This window comes from Numenius arquata, chromosome 5 (assembly GCF_964106895.1).
Source record: "Numenius arquata chromosome 5, bNumArq3.hap1.1, whole genome shotgun sequence".
NCBI lineage: Eukaryota > Metazoa > Chordata > Aves > Charadriiformes > Scolopacidae > Numenius > Numenius arquata.
The window spans coordinates 46,810,000-46,825,166 of NC_133580.1; the positions used below are offsets into that span (position 1 = coordinate 46,810,000).

Consider the following 15,167-nt stretch of genomic DNA (forward strand, 5'->3'; position numbering starts at 1 on the left):
AGCTGTCCCTTCTATATCAGCACCCCAATACACTGTGTGGTTTCAAGGCTTTCCCAGGGGATTTGGTATTTCTGAGCATCTCCACCATTTCCAGAAGAAATGGGGTTGAAAAGCCATGGTTGATGTGTTGAATCCTACGGCCATGGGCAGCACCACCCATGGCGTGGGTGCATCCCATAGGGATGGGGGTCAGCGATGGGGGTTTGTGGGGAACCCAACAGGGCCACGCACTGGCAGGATGGAGAGGGAAAGCAGCAGGGAAATCAATATGACATTTCAGTGGAAGAAATACGGAGCTGTTAATGAGCGCATTGCCATTAACAATCTGGGCAATTAGGAGCTACCAGGAGGGCCAGGGAGATGCAGGGGTCTCATTACCACTAAGCCTGTGCCAGCCACCTTCATCCTCAGCCGAGGAGAAGGAAGGGACCCATCCAAGTCTAGGCATCAAGAAAAATGGGTAAAAGACCTTCCTTTCCATCTTCCAGTCCTTGAAACTGCTCAAGGCCTTGTGTCATCGCAGGATTTTTGTAAAAACATGGCTTTGCTAAGCCAGAAGTTGGACTTTTTGGGAATGCCCCAAGGCAAGGCAGATGGTTTGGTCTGGTCTCGAAGATACACTGAAGCACCAAATTTGGGTGAGGTTCTCCTGCCATGACTTACAAAACCCTCGCAGCAGTGGGGGGACAGGGACATCACACACCTACCCACGCTCCACACCACCACGGCCACCAGCAGACGCAGCCACTGATGGCACCAGCAGCTGTGCTGGCCTCGCTGGCGAGCATAGAAGGTTTCTCCAAGAGTCCTCAACTTCTCCCCCTGCTTTCCATCACCCCATCTTCACCTTCCCCATGACCCGGATGAGCCAGGTGAGGCGCTGGGCATGGGTTAGCAGCAAACCCCGAGCAGCCACCTTCAGTCTTCAGACACGACTCTCCAACATGATAGTCTTTAAGCATAGAGTGTATAAACATGCTGAGTATATAATTTTCCTTTAAAATTTTTTTTCCTTCTTTTCTTTATAGAAATAAATACTTACTTTGTTTTATTTTTAAGGGAATTTCGCAAGTCTCTGCGCCGTTTCAAATGGTGACTTCTCCACTGGGACCATGCACGTGGGATGGCTAAAACCTAAGGGGTTTTAGCTTTGCTGGGTGTTTGTTTTTGCTGGTCAGGGCATCCGTTGCTCCTCTTGCCCCTGGATTATGCGTGTCCCAGCCTCCCCAGGATGGAGGTAAACCCACAGTGGGCACGGCGGTGAGCTCATCCCCAGTGCCAAGGAGCTCGTCCAATGCTGCCCATGGGGGCATGGTGGGTTGCAGTAGTTTCTTGCAGGCATTCTTTTGGGCTCCCACAATTTGTGCATACATGGAACAGCCTTCTCCTGGAAAGCTGTAGTCAGTCGGGGAACAGAGGTGCTTCAAATAGGGGGTTATGGCCAAAAAACCCTACCCTGTTTCAGAGGAGACAGCAGGACAGGACGAGGGGTGGATGAAATGGTCTCCAGAGATGCCTTCTGGAGTTGGAGATCCAGGAGCTGCCTCTAGCCCACTACCAGCTTCAGTGATTTGGAATAGATTTTATTTTTTGTCGGGATCCCCTGGGCTGTCAGCATGCTGGGAGCCCCCAGCTGAGGTCTGCAGCTCTTGTGACGTGGATGAGGAACGTAATACCAGGATGGGTCTGTAGCCTTCTTCCTCTTGGGGGGATGCTCCATGGCAGTCACCCCAGGAGGGCTGGCGGAAGGGGAGATGCCCAAGGAAGGGCTGTCTCCTTGCAGCCATGCCAGCCAACAGACAGTGAAACCTCCAATGATGGCCAAAAGGAGAGGACAAACTCACAAAATTTGCTTTTCCCAGTTGGCTTTCCTCAGCTCAGCATGTTGGGTCCAAGCACGTCTGGTTGGGGCTCAGGGTGGCAGGGGGCTGTGGTTAAGGCCAGTGTATCCCTGCTGCTGGCAGTGCTGTGATGTGCGTGCCCCATGGTGTGGGCACCTCCTGGCACCTTCTTCTTAGGGTGGAGGATGGAGACGCCTGACCCTGCCGGATGCCTTTCAAAAGCCTTTTCATTTGGAAAAAGGGTATTTTGGAGGTGATGACGTCTTTGCAGGCAGAAAACAGCCAGAAGAAAAAAGCAGAATTAAAAAAAAAACAGCTGTGGCCATAGATAAGGGATCTACTAGGGCAGTTGGGTTGGTGCTTTCACCAGCAGCTTTGGATTTCAGGACAATTTGGCCAGGATTTCTCCTTCAGGCTGCTTGGGAAGGCAATGAGATGGCAAACGTGGGTGTCCCATGCCAGTCCCTCTCTCTGCATGGGCAACTCATTCTGGAGGGAGTCCTAGTAACTGGTGGATGTTGGTGGGGAAAGAAGTGTGACCTGCGTTTCCTGGTGGACGAGGATTTGGAGATGGTTTATTGCCTCGGCAGGAGGGTCTGGGTGGAGAGGAGGTAAGGCTGGAGACCTCTGGAAGAGTAACCATCTCTTCTGGTGTCCTCTGGCTCCTACAGCCCCCGAGATGCAGCTCTGCCATCCAGGCTTGTGCTGTCATGGCTGCTGGTTTCTGGGCAGTATTTCCCCAGGTTTGGGTGCCATGATGTTAAATAAATGAAACGAAAACTAGCAGAAACCCTGCAGGAATGCTGGGCACTATTTCCTCTGGAGGAATGTCCCCTTCCCACCCCACCTCCACCAGCCCACAGAGAGAATGGGGACAGTCCAGCAGTGGCACCAAGCCCAGCACTCTGCAAAGAGCTCATGGGGATGGACTGATCCATCCTCAGTTCCCACACCATTGAATGGCCAAAAAAAAAATCCACCAGAAAGAGAGTTCAAAGAAAAAGACATTCCCCAAACACGGATCCTTGGCAACGAGCAGCCGCAGGGGTTTTGAAGCCATCTTCCCTCCTGGGAAAGAGCGTAGCTCTGCCTCTTGTGGCAGCCAAAAAATTTCCTTAAGTAGCACCTTCTCGCCTGCGAGCTGGCCCCGGGGACGAGCACCGGCTGCCAGTCACTAAGGCCTGCAAGAGTTTGGGTTTTTTTGTGCATGGGCCGGCATCTCCGTGCTCCAGGTCTGGCAACGGATGAGCGGCAGACAGTGGGTTTGGTTTCATGGGGCCTCTGGCTGTGCCGGGCTGAAGAGGAAATGTGCTTTGTGGTTCCCTGAAGGTCTAACAGCCTCCTTCCACTTTGATGTGTAAAATCTTGGAGAAGCCGGGTCTCTTCCTCAGGGCCTGCAAGAGGGGCAGAGAACATGATCGATGCAGGACCTGGCAGTCTTGCAATCCCCGAGGATGAGCAAGGGAGAGGAGAGGACATCTCGAGTTCCTACCATGGGAAGGGGCCTACCCTGGTCCTATCCCCACCATCACATCCCACCGGGATTTGTAAAGCATGATGGTCAGCGGCCACACAAGGAAAGCCTTTCTGAAATGGCTCTTCCCTGAAGGTGACCCTCAGCCTAGGAGTGGACATGGGTCTGTCTCTCTGCCCACTGTTGTTCCCATGCCAGGGCCTGGTGGTGGAGTAGGAACTGCATGAGCCATCTGACCCCATCTGACATGAGACTGGTGACACATGGGTGACCTGGGAATGGCATCCTTTACCTGCAGTTTGTTCACCATTTCTTCAAACATCTTCTTGGCTTCAGGGCTGTGGGGCTCCTTGAAGTAGTCCACAATGCCCACCTGCACAACGATGGACTTCAGGTTCCGGCACACACCTGGGGGCAGAGATACTGCCTGGCATCTCCATACCTGGTGAGAAGATAGCTTTCCCACAGCCAGAATGGATCTTAAAAACCACCCAGTATTCCTCAAAGCCTTATGCATTTGGAGAAACCTCACCCTGAAGATGGAGGAGACCTGCTCTTGGTGGCCAAGACCTCTGTAGGGAGGATGGTGGTCTACGAGATGTTTCCCAGTTGTCCCACCCCAATTCAGCAGTCCTACCTCTTACTTGGGAAACCCTTACTCTTCTACCCAGATAGGTGGGTTCCCAGCAAGTCACACATGCCATGACCATCAGGAATGGAACCTCAAACAGACCTTCCTGCTGGCTGCAGACCTCATTCTCCCCCGAGCTCCCATCCTGGCAAATGGCTTCAGTAAATGGCATGACTCCAAACTCAGATACACCAGAGTGAACCTCAGGTGTGCCACAGAAACTGAGGCCTTGATTGTACTGAGGTGAGCATGGAGGGAGTGTCTCCATCCTCCCTATGGCCCAAGGCAAGATCAGCTCTTCTTAACCCATCCTTGGCAGGAGACTGTTGGATCCCCTCTTAGAAACCTTCCACCATGGAGCTCCCAGCACCTTCCAGTGTTGGCAGTGGGTTCCTGTGGGTGGGGCTGAAAGGCAGGGTCTGGATATCTGGTGGCCTTTTGGTCAATGTACGATGCTATGCATTCCCCCCCAGCATTGCTACTCACTGTTGAAGTGCAGCAGGGCTTTGGGGGTGACCGGTGTGGAGGTCAGTACTAGCATCTCCAGCCCCTTCAGCCCCTCTCGACACATCTCTGCTGCAACCTCCTGATTGATCTCCGCCACGTGATCCAGCTCCAAGACCTGAAGCCGCATGCAGTTTCGGGCTGGAAGGACAAAGCACCTGCTGTTAGCACTGCATGGGAAAGGAATGAGGACAGCCGATGGGAACGGGGTGGTAGGAGGGATGGGTGTGAGCAAGGAGGGGCAGAGTGCACCCATGGTCCTTAGGGTGGGCTTCTCCACTGAGATTCCCTTGGGGCATCTCCTAAGGGTATACCCTGCATCCAGCAAGGTCCCCTTCTCTTTGTCCCACTAGAGGAGAGCTACCTACCTAAGGATGCCAGTCCCTGGACACCGCAGCCTGCCCCTCCAATGCCCAGTGCCCGCAGGTGCGGCCAGCACCGGCCGATCATCTGAAGGCAGCGGTTGCTGAATCGCGTTGGCTGCTGGCTGGGGAGATGAAGAAGAAAGAGGTTGGGAGGGCTGGCAGAAAAGCTTACACACATCCCTCTCCCCCCAGCCTTATGAGTGCTCCTGAAAGTGGTGTGGGATTGGGATGTCTCCAACTCCACCAACCTGGGTGTTGCCACACTGTAAGGAGGTGTCTCCAGAGCAGACGTTTCTGTCTGAGCAACCACCCTGGGCTGTGTTGCAACCAGGACAGGGCAGATTTATGCACTCAGTGTAGTCCCTCTGCCTCAAACTCTCCATCGTTGGAGAACTGAATCAGACCCTGAACTCTGTTCCTTGCTGTGATCAAACTAGTTGCAGGAGCCTGGACCCCTAGATCAGGTGGAGAAGCCTATATGCCACATGCTGTTTTCCCCGCATGAAGAAACAAGCCATCAGGGACCTGGCATCCAGCTTCTCCTGTGAAAGGACATCCCCCTCTGTACACCTTGATTCAGGCTGACAGGAGACTTGACATCACAATAAACTTTAGGACAAGAAGAAATGCCCAGGAGGCAGCCCCATGAAGGTGAGGAAACAAGTGACCTGCTCTGTGAGCCATGAAACCCTGAGCACCCAGATGTTGTGAGATGGACATCCATGAGCACCTTCACACCCCCAAAATGCTTTTCCAGAGTGAGAGCAACTGCAGTCGTCTCCCTAAGCAGCGACGTGACACCCTTTTAAAAACATCTGGGCCTTTCAGGACTGCTGTTATATGAGCAGTGAGGAGCTCAGACAAGCGTTTGATGTTCAGCATCTCCTAGCAGGCCCTTCGTGGTTCCTCTTTCACCTACAGTGTTAGCAGCCTCCCCAGAAACTTTCCTGGCTCAGAAGGGAGGTGCCTGCACCCAACAGCTCCCAGCCTTTGCAGGGGGGGATGGAGCCAAGCTCCCGGTTCCCCAGACTGGCCTCCAGGATTGCTGCTTATCCCATGAGGACCCCCCCTCCAAGCAAATCTGGATCTGGCACCCAATTTCTTTCCAGCCAGTGGCGCCCCTCACACTCAGCCTGGCCTCCTCCTAGCATGTCTCTTACCATGGATGCAGAGGTGCAACCTGGAGGGAGATGATGTCCCTGCAACCTGCTCCAAGGGCCCAGATGACTTCATGACCCACGGGGTCTGTAGAGCTCCTGGAACAACAGAGAGGACACATGGTGGCCACCACTTGCAGTGATGCTGCCCTCCAGGGGCTGTGTCTACAGCCTCCATACTGCTACATCTCTCTGAACCTGGAGGTACAAATCTGGTTATCATTTATAACCCACGATCTCCCATGAACCAGACAGTCCCAGCACCAACCCATGCACAAAGGCTGAAGGCATTTCTGTCTGGAATTGTGCCTATGGATGTGCAATGTCAAAAAAAAATAGAGGAAGGTGAGGTTGAAGGTGAAGCTGAAGGTGAGACTGAAGATGAGGTAAGGCTGAAAGCAAAGGCTGAAGTGAGGTTAATAGTTGAAGGTGAGGTTGAAGGTGAAGGCAGAAGTCTTCCAGATGCAAAAGTGGCAAGTGATTGAACAGAGGCTGCCAGGCTGTGTACCCTTGCAGAGCAAATATAACATCCCTGCAGACCGTGTTGGTTTGGTTTCAATTTCCACCTGCCCAGCCTGGATGGTGAAGGTGCCAGGAGGTGGTAAGGATGTTTCAGCTGATGGGTGGTAACTTCCAGCCAAGGGCAATGGCTGCTCCATGGCCTCTGTACCAGCTCTGTGGTTCTGCTACCACATCTGTACGGGACTGTTGGCCAAATGTCGCTGCAGAGGTTTGCCGTGGGCTCCTCCCTGGTGCTTTTTGGAGGTAACAAAACAGGCCTTATGGGATGCTGCTGGATTCATGCAGGGGCATAGTGGGGGTGTAGGTTTATCAGGAGTCATGGCACGGGTTGGGCACAGCCATGCTGTCTGCCCACCCGGCATTTGTGGCACTGGCTCAAAAGACCTTTTGTTGATGCTGTCATCTCCCTGCACTGAGTCAATGGAAGAGAGATGTCAGAGAGCATTGTCCTGATGCTACCAGCCCAGAGAGAGGCCTCCGGCTGCTTCGTTTCACTGGGCTCTCTCCCAAAGACCAAGGCCGCACTTCCTGACTCTAAATGACCTACTTCAAAACTTCAGGCAAGCCTAAAAATAAGTGATGGGTGTTATCTTGAGCGTTTCACACGTCTCCACTGAAGATGCCTGCCAAGGGCCCCTTGCAAGCGCAGCAGGTTAATTAGAGCATGAGTCAGAGTCACAGGTTAGCAGGGTGCCAGGAGTGCTTGGGCTTGCTCTAATGCCCTTGGAAGGGCCAATGAAAGAGTCTTTGGGTTAAACCTGGTGGTGCTGGGCTGGCTTGTAGCATGGGGTCCCAGGATCAAAGCCACATCAGATCTCACTTGGTCCAAAACAGAGGAGCCAGCTGGATGTGTTTTCCCCCTTGAAGGACTCTCCATCCTGGTCTGGATGCTGAAGTGGCCATTTGCAGGGTGCAGTGGAGCACATTCATCCTCCTTGAATGTGTAGGAAATGTAAATCCTGTCTCCATGGAAGGCAGAGCCTCTTTGGAAAGTAGCCAAGACCAAGGAGCAGTCAGTGATCTCCTCCAGGACCTACACCATGATGGGCCCTGTGTCCTTGCTCTTGGGCAAAGTCTCCAAGTTGGGTCTTACTAATCCCATGGCAGAGCCATTCCTCCCTCCCAGGACAGAGGGACACCGAGGTCTCTTCTCCCCTTTAGAAGCCTTTGTCAGGGAGTGACAGTCAGGTGAGACCTCACTGGGCCCTGGCGTTCGTGCACCTCTTCTTCACCCTCCTCTAGCATAAAGCAGAGTCCCCATTCCAAGACCCTGGTCACACCTCCAGTTGGGGTGAGATTGGTAACAGGATGGTGGGAATGGAGCTGGAAGGGAAACATCTGCATGGGAACATGTCAGAAGAGGATGAGAGTTGTGATGACAACTTGCACTGGGGACACTGGACGCTGGGGCTGCTGCTGGGCTAGGGACATGGAAAGGTGGGTCCTTCACATCTAGCCAGACAGGCTGCGTTCTGACAGGGAATGGGGATGGGCATTAGAGGAGTCCCACGAATGTTCCCAGCCTTCTCCCAGCCAGGGAACCACATGGTGCCCATGGACAAGGGGGAATGCTGGTGGCCATCCTTACCGGTATGTGACAGCCTGCAGGGCCCGGCAGTGGCAGCTGGCCAGCCAGAGTGAGCGGTCCGTCAGCACGTTGGGGCAGTGTGAGATGCGGAGGATGAGAAGGTTGCTGCCTGTTGCCTGCAGCAGAGACTCCAGCCCAGCTTCCAGACAGCCCCTGCCAGGGATGGAGGCAGGGTCAGGCACTGGCACATGAGCTCACACTCCCCATGGCCACCCCAGGAGGGTGATGTGTCCCATGGGGATCCATGGCTCCAGGACACCCAAAACCCACAGCAGGAGCCAGGGTGTGATGAACGGCCATCGGTGGAAACGTGACATTGGTGTTCGTGGAGCATTGTCATCCCTGAGGACCAGCAACTCTGGCTGTGGGAGGAGGATGCATCGGATGCAGGGACTCACCGCGTGCTCTTCATGTAGTCCTCCTTGCTCTCCTTCTTCCCCCGCTGGCGTGGCTTGAGGTTTTGGAGGGTGAGGGAGTGCATCTGGGTGCACCACTGAGACAGCATGGCCAGGAACTGGGGGGACAGGGGTGGTCATTACCGAGGGGGACACCCTCATCATGCCCCGTGCCACCCATCCTTGGCTGTCTTGGGCAGACCTGTGCGCACACATGCATGCACACAGAGGCATTTCTGCATGCACACACACATCATAAATATGTGAAAATGCACATACAAGGTCATGTAAGAATGCACACAACAAAACCATGGGTGTGACCACAAAAGCATGTGAAAATGCATGCACATGTGACCTCATGCCCACAAGCATGCAGGTGTGAGCGTGCAATGCATCTGGCTGCTCCTGCAAGCACACAGCTCTGTGGACCCACGTTCCCATGACAATAGCAGTGTGACAGTCAACACAAGTGAGATGCTTGCATGGCTTCCTTTTTCTGGAAGAAAGGTCTTTCCTGGGGCAATGCCATCCCCATCCCTGGTACCTTGGAGGACACCCTGGCGTTCTCCAGCAGCACCCGCGTCCACACGGCTGGGTGTCGGGCCACGAACTTCCAGTCCTTGCACACCTCGGCTGCCCGCAGCAGGGTCTTGGTGTCCAGGTAAGTGAAGATGCAGAAAAGAGCTGCCCGCATCTTGAGAATCTCAGGGCTGATCACCTCGCTGGAGTGGCCTGGGCTGCCCCTCTCCAGACGGCCTGTCTTGCCCCCAGCCCCCTCGGTCCTGGCTGTGGGACACCCACCGTCAGTTGCCACCAGCGGCTGGGGAGGGCAGCTGGGAAGGGATGCTCCTTGTGGAGCAGAGAAGCCATCCCCGTCCCCCACCTTCCAGCCTCCCAGTCCTCCCACCCCACCAGAAGAGCCCAGCGCGGTCTCACCCGTAAGCCGGCAGCTGCCGGTGGGTCGGGATACAGCGGATCCGGGTGCCTCTGGCTCCCAGCCCTCAGCCTCCGACTCAGTGGTGCGCGAGCCCACGTCGGAGACGTCGCCCTCCTCGCCCTCGGTGCTGTTGCGGTAGGGCCGGCGGTGCCAGTTTTGGATGGCTTGCCGGCGCAGCCCCGAGCCCCGGGCGCCGTCCCGCGCTGGGTAGGGATGTCCATCGGCGGTGTCATCGGTGGGGCACGGCTCCGCGCTGTCGCTGTCGTAGCAGCCTGAGCTCTGCGACACGGCCTTCGCCCGGCTTGAGGCACTGGGGGACGGGGATGCTCAGCCTCAGCGCTTACTGGGGTCTGCGTCCCCTTCCCGTCAGCTCCTTGACCCCCCAAAAACGAGCATCCCATTAAAGTCCCAAACTGGCATTGCGGATAGGGGACTCACCCGGTGCTGGAGGAGGAGCGCTGGTTCGACACACCATAGGGACCGTGCACGGCCGCCCCTGGCCCCGGGTGCCGGTCTCTCTGTGGGCAGAGAAGCCAACTTGGTGAAACCCAAAATGTGGGTGGTACAGCTGAGCGGGACAACCCCGAAAACCCACTTAGTGCCAACCACATTTTTATGTGAGGCCATCCCCAAAATGGGATGCAGAGGAGCATCCCCAGCACCTTGTTCATGCTTGCTGTGGAAATATAGACCCACCAAGAAGCAACTTCTCTTTGGGCCCCTCCCCCACCCTGGATTATCCATTTCCCCATGGGAATGAGATGGGGGTCCCTACACCTTCCTGCCTAACCCTTTGCAGCCATCAGAGAAGCCACATGGGTGCATGCCCGAAGCCGCTGGGGTGCCCGTGCCTGTGCCCGCGGAGGTACCGGTCGGATGGCAGCCTTGGCCCCTGGTGTGCCACAGCGTCCCAGGCTGCCATTTGGGGTGGTGCCACAGCTGCTGCTGATGATCTGGAGCTGCTTCTCAGCCCGGTCTGCCCGGTCCAGCAGCTCCTCGATGAAGTGCTGGAGACGGACCTTGGCGTTGGCCTCGCGGGCAGCTGTCTCCTTCAGGAACTGGTCGATTTGCAGCACCTCCCTGCATGGAGGGACCAGTGGGTGATATCCCAATCCTTCCCCACCTGTCCCTGTGAAGTACCTCTATCCCTGTCCCAGAGCTGGAGTGGGGGATCAAAGATGCTCACATGCATCCGGACCATTCCATCATCAGCCTGGTTTGGGTCTGTGCCAACCCAGACAGCTCCTGGGCATGGTTTGGGGCAGACTGTGACCCAAGGGATGTTCCCAGCAGGTAGGGCAGATGTGGCCACCTTATTTTGTGGGGGATGACATCCCCAGCACCTTCACTTGGATGTACAATCCAGCCTGAGCCTTTGCTGCCAGGACTGGGGTCAGGCCTGTGAGTGCGATGGAGCGGAGGGAGGAGGATGATGATGGTGTGGCGGGATGATGGAGAAGGATGGCAGTGATATCCTGCCATGTTCAGAGCAGACTTAAAGGGAAGACCTTAAGGGCAGCCTGAAGTCCCTAAAGTCAACTCAGCCCTGTACCCTGTTATGCCCAGTGGTTACAGGGTCCCAGCTGCCTTGTTAACAAATTAATTAGTAGGCACTTGGGAGATTTAAGCCTGTGGGATGGGCAGGGTTTGCCCTGCTGAGGTGCTGAGACGGCGTTCCCAAAATGTGGCCACCTTTGCGGTGGAGCATGCTCACATCTCGGTGGCTCTGTGCCACCTGGCACACACCTGTGCCCAGTCACACCCCCCCCCCCCCCCCCTCCCCCGACCTCATCTGCTTCCCAAAAACTTGGGCATGTACACACAGCCACACGCAGACATCACTCCCCTCCTACGAGCACTCATGTCCCAAAAACACAGGCAGCCAGACCCACCTGACCATCGCACCCCTGCAAATGCACATGCCCTGTGAACACACACATGCACTCCCAGGCACGCACACACGCATAGCCCTCGTGCACACCCCCAAGTGCGTCCTATGCACGCTCAGAGCCACCCTTACATGCACAAGCACCATGAAAACACAAATGCAGGTGTACACCCCGACACACACACAGGCAGCGTCATGAGCAGTGAAAAGCACACACCCCCCCGGGCAAACATACAGTCAGTCGCATGCACACCCAGCACTGATCTCACCCGCATGGTCGATGGTGCACACACACACACACACAACTGCTTTCTCACCTTTGCTCAGCACCACAAGTCTCCATAGATGAATGAACACAGCTCTACGTGCCTGTCTTGTGCACACTCGGCCACACACATCCAACCGTGCACACCCGATGGTGAACGCCCAACTGTGCACACCCGACCACTCACACCCAACCATGCACATCCAACTCTGCACACCTAGCCGCACCAATTAGCACAGAAGCGCAAAGAACAAGGAGGGGGCAGGCCTTTGTGACATAATTCCTGTTGCTGGTTACTAATTGCCATTTAATTACCAATTACTTGTCCCCCAACCTGTCATTTGCAGGCTGAGCCAGACAGCTCCCTGGTAACGATTTGGGAAGGCTCCCGGTGAGGAGACCCAGGAGATTTGGAAGGCAAATGGGGCACTGGCACAGTGGGTGTAAGGTGATGCTGATGGTTATCACCGGCACCTCTCTCATTCCCATGGACCAGGTGGAAAAACACTGCTGTCAAAGCAAACAGAGCCCAGGAGCAAAAAGCCTCCCATGGGGACAACGGCTTCATGGTGTTTCGGAGCTGGTAGGGCTGGGAAATGTCCTGGGCAATGTTTTGTTCTTGGGGAAGGGTGAAACAAGATTTGCTGATGAAAATGATTTCTGATGGTTTCCCCACATCTAGGAAAAAAACCCATCTCTTTTCCTCAGCTCTTCACATGCTTCCTCTGCAACCTGGCAAGTGATTTTGTTGCTTTGTTTGGAGGAGTTTGGGGACTCATGGGGACAGTCAGGGGGCAGGAGGGTTTATCTAAGGAAAGGGATGTCCAGAAGGTAGTTTTTGGGGTACAAAACCAGGTTCTTAGGTGGCAACAGTGTCCAGGCTCTGCCACGGACCAAACAAGATGCATTTGATTCATCGGTCACCCTCTGTCTGCCCTCTCTCACATCTCTCCAGGCCCTGCTCCAAACTTGTCCACCCTGTTAGCCCTCGTCCTGCCACCACACCCCCCCCAGGATGTCCCTTGACAACACCCACAAGGCAGCTGATGGCAGCCCCCAAACCTCCCCATTGCCTTTGCCATACACATGCATCCAAACCAAGAGGTGTTACCCTTATAAAGCCCCAGCATCACCTCACTCCTCACCCCAGAACCATCTCCATCACCAGTGAATCCTGTGAGCTTTGTTTCTGAGGCACAGTCATTATTTTGGACTCAAAGTCATTAATGAATGTGCTAAGGATGGTGGGGAACAAGACAGGTCCTTAAGGAATTCCACCAGTGCTCCCAGCCTACCACAGTTGTAACTCTTCCCCATTATCCTGCTCCTCACTGACTTTCTGGACCCCATGGTGGCCTCCAGCTTTGCTAAGAAACTCCCAAGGAACACGGTCTACTTTGCTTGAGTGACATCAATTGGCGAAATGACCCAATGCTTGACTGAAGGGAAACTGAGGAGCAGTGCTGGGGTGGGAAGGGGATGTTGAATGGGGAACACAGGATGAAAATGAAGATGACAGTGCCACAGTCCTAACAGCGGATGGAGGTCATACTGCTTGGGCTATAGCACCCTCCTTCTGTGAGAAAAACCCTGAATTAGGCATGGCCAAGCTGGATCCTCTCGTGTTTATGATCATGGGACACATCAATAGGATTGCTCAGGTTGTACAGGTCTGGATAATTCAGCTGTGTATGCAGAGGGGATGATCCAGCCCTGATTTTGGGGGGCACCCTTTGGCAATAGAGGTGGCCTGCAGCAACATGGCCACCACCGTGTTCCTTGGCAGGACAGCAGGATGGCCATGTGCATCCCCAGCCTGGCCATGTCCTGGGAGCACCAATGGCTCTGAGACAAGGTCTGACATGATGTGACCCAGCTTGGTCATGGACATGGAGAGGCTCAGGTCTACGTGGACACTGCCTGCATGGGAGAACATGCAAAACCTGATGAGCGATGATACTAATGGCATTGCCAAGGGGATTGTGCTCTACCACTGATCTAAGGGTTTGGTGATGGCGTTGGGCTCTTGGGGCTTGCCATCAGGAACCAATTTCCCCCCACCCTGCAGCCAGGAGAGGGGGCAAAGGACTCACTGTTGCTTGCGGTTGAGCTCCTGCTCTTTCTGCACCAGGTCCTGCTTGAGGGAGGCCAGCATCTCCACGCTGACGTCCACCTGGCGGGACAGCTCAGATGCCCGGTCTTCCAGCTCCTGCTTCTCCCGACTGAGACGCAGGCTCTCCTGCTTGGCCTTCTCCAGCTCTGAGCTCTTGCGGTCCAGCTCCACCTGGAGCCGGCCCACCTGTGAGGCGATCTTCTGCTCCACCTCCTCCGTCAGCTTCTCCAGACGCTTGTCCACCTCTAGCTTCTCAAAGGCACGGATCTTCAGGCGAGCCAGGCCTTCTTCGTAGGCAGCGTCCATAGTGGCTGGTGGCGTGGGGGCTGGTGCCACAGCTTTGCCCCGGGTGAAGATCTCCGTCAGAGGGATCTCGATCTCGTGGACATAGCGGGGTGAGGGGGAGGAGGAGGGGGCTGGCTCCAGCTCCTCAGCAGGGACGAGGTCACAGGAGAAGCGCTGGTCCTTGCCTTGGAAGGAGGTGCTTTCAAAGTAGTCCCGCCGGGCAGCTGGTGTCAGCAGGGCCCCGTCAGCAGCCAGGGGGAACACAGCAGCATCACAGATGCTGTTGGTCTTGGAGAGGACGTAGAGGGTCTCATAGGTGTGGTTGTACTCCAGGTGCGCCCGCAGTGAGGAGAGGCTGCGGAAGCGCTTGTGCTCCCCGCACCGCGGACACCGGTAGGGCAGGTCCAGCGAGGCCATCCCTCAGCTATGCACCCTGACGCAGGGGAACCGCACGGCCCCGCTCATGGCGCAGGATGGATTGACTGGTGGCACATGGGATGGATTGGGGAGCCCCAGGTGGAGGGGCTGCAGTTCTGCTGGGGCATGGCGGGGTGGGAGCCCTGGGATGGGAGTGGAGGGTACGATGAATCTGGGGAGGGATGTCAGCATCGGCTGGTGCCAGGCGCTAGAAGAGATAGGGGGGTTAGTGATATGTCCTCAGAAGTCCCTCCTTGCCCTTCTTCTTGGTCCGCTGTCTCACTCCATCCTCCCCTCCTGTGTTCCTCCCACTCATGCACAGCCCTTGGGAGGGTGCACAATGGGACAGTCCACAACCTTTGGGAAGATCTACAACCCTTGGGAAGATCCACAACCCTTGGAAAGGTGCAGAACTCTTGGAACGGTGTGCAATCCCTGGGAAGATCCATAACTGTTGGGAAGGTCCCCCACTCTTTGGGAATGTGCACAACCACTGGGAAGGTTCACAACCATTTGGGAGGAGTAAAACTGTCAGGAAAGTGGACAACGCATGGGAAATCTGTCCCCACCCACCCTGAGCTTGCCACAGAGGGTGACCCCTGTGCTTTCTTGCCCAACAACCGTGCAGTGAGCCCCTGCAGTGCCCTGGGAGCATCCCTGTGTCTGACACTGGAGCCCAAGTGCTGGGAGCCACCTCCTCCCAACAACAGGTGACCCAGTCCTGCTAGTTCAGCCTGTGCAGCCTCACAGCAGGATTAATTACTTCTCCAGTCCCTCACTGCAGC

General features: G+C 55.5%; 1 protein-coding gene across 1 annotated transcript; it reads right to left on the reverse strand.

Moving 5' to 3' along the window:
* Positions 1–3,172: 3,172 nt before the first annotated feature.
* Positions 3,173–14,382, reverse strand: FBXO41 (F-box protein 41). The gene is made up of 12 exons (XM_074148123.1): positions 13,661–14,382; positions 10,284–10,494; positions 9,853–9,932; positions 9,414–9,724; positions 9,022–9,263; positions 8,481–8,596; positions 8,083–8,235; positions 5,976–6,071; positions 4,819–4,937; positions 4,433–4,591; positions 3,608–3,723; positions 3,173–3,235 (listed from the first exon to the last, which is right to left on the reverse strand). Exons 1-12 carry the CDS (start codon positions 14,380–14,382, stop codon positions 3,173–3,175), a joined length of 2,388 nt encoding a protein of 795 aa, XP_074004224.1.
* Between the last annotated feature and the right edge of the window lie 785 nt (positions 14,383–15,167).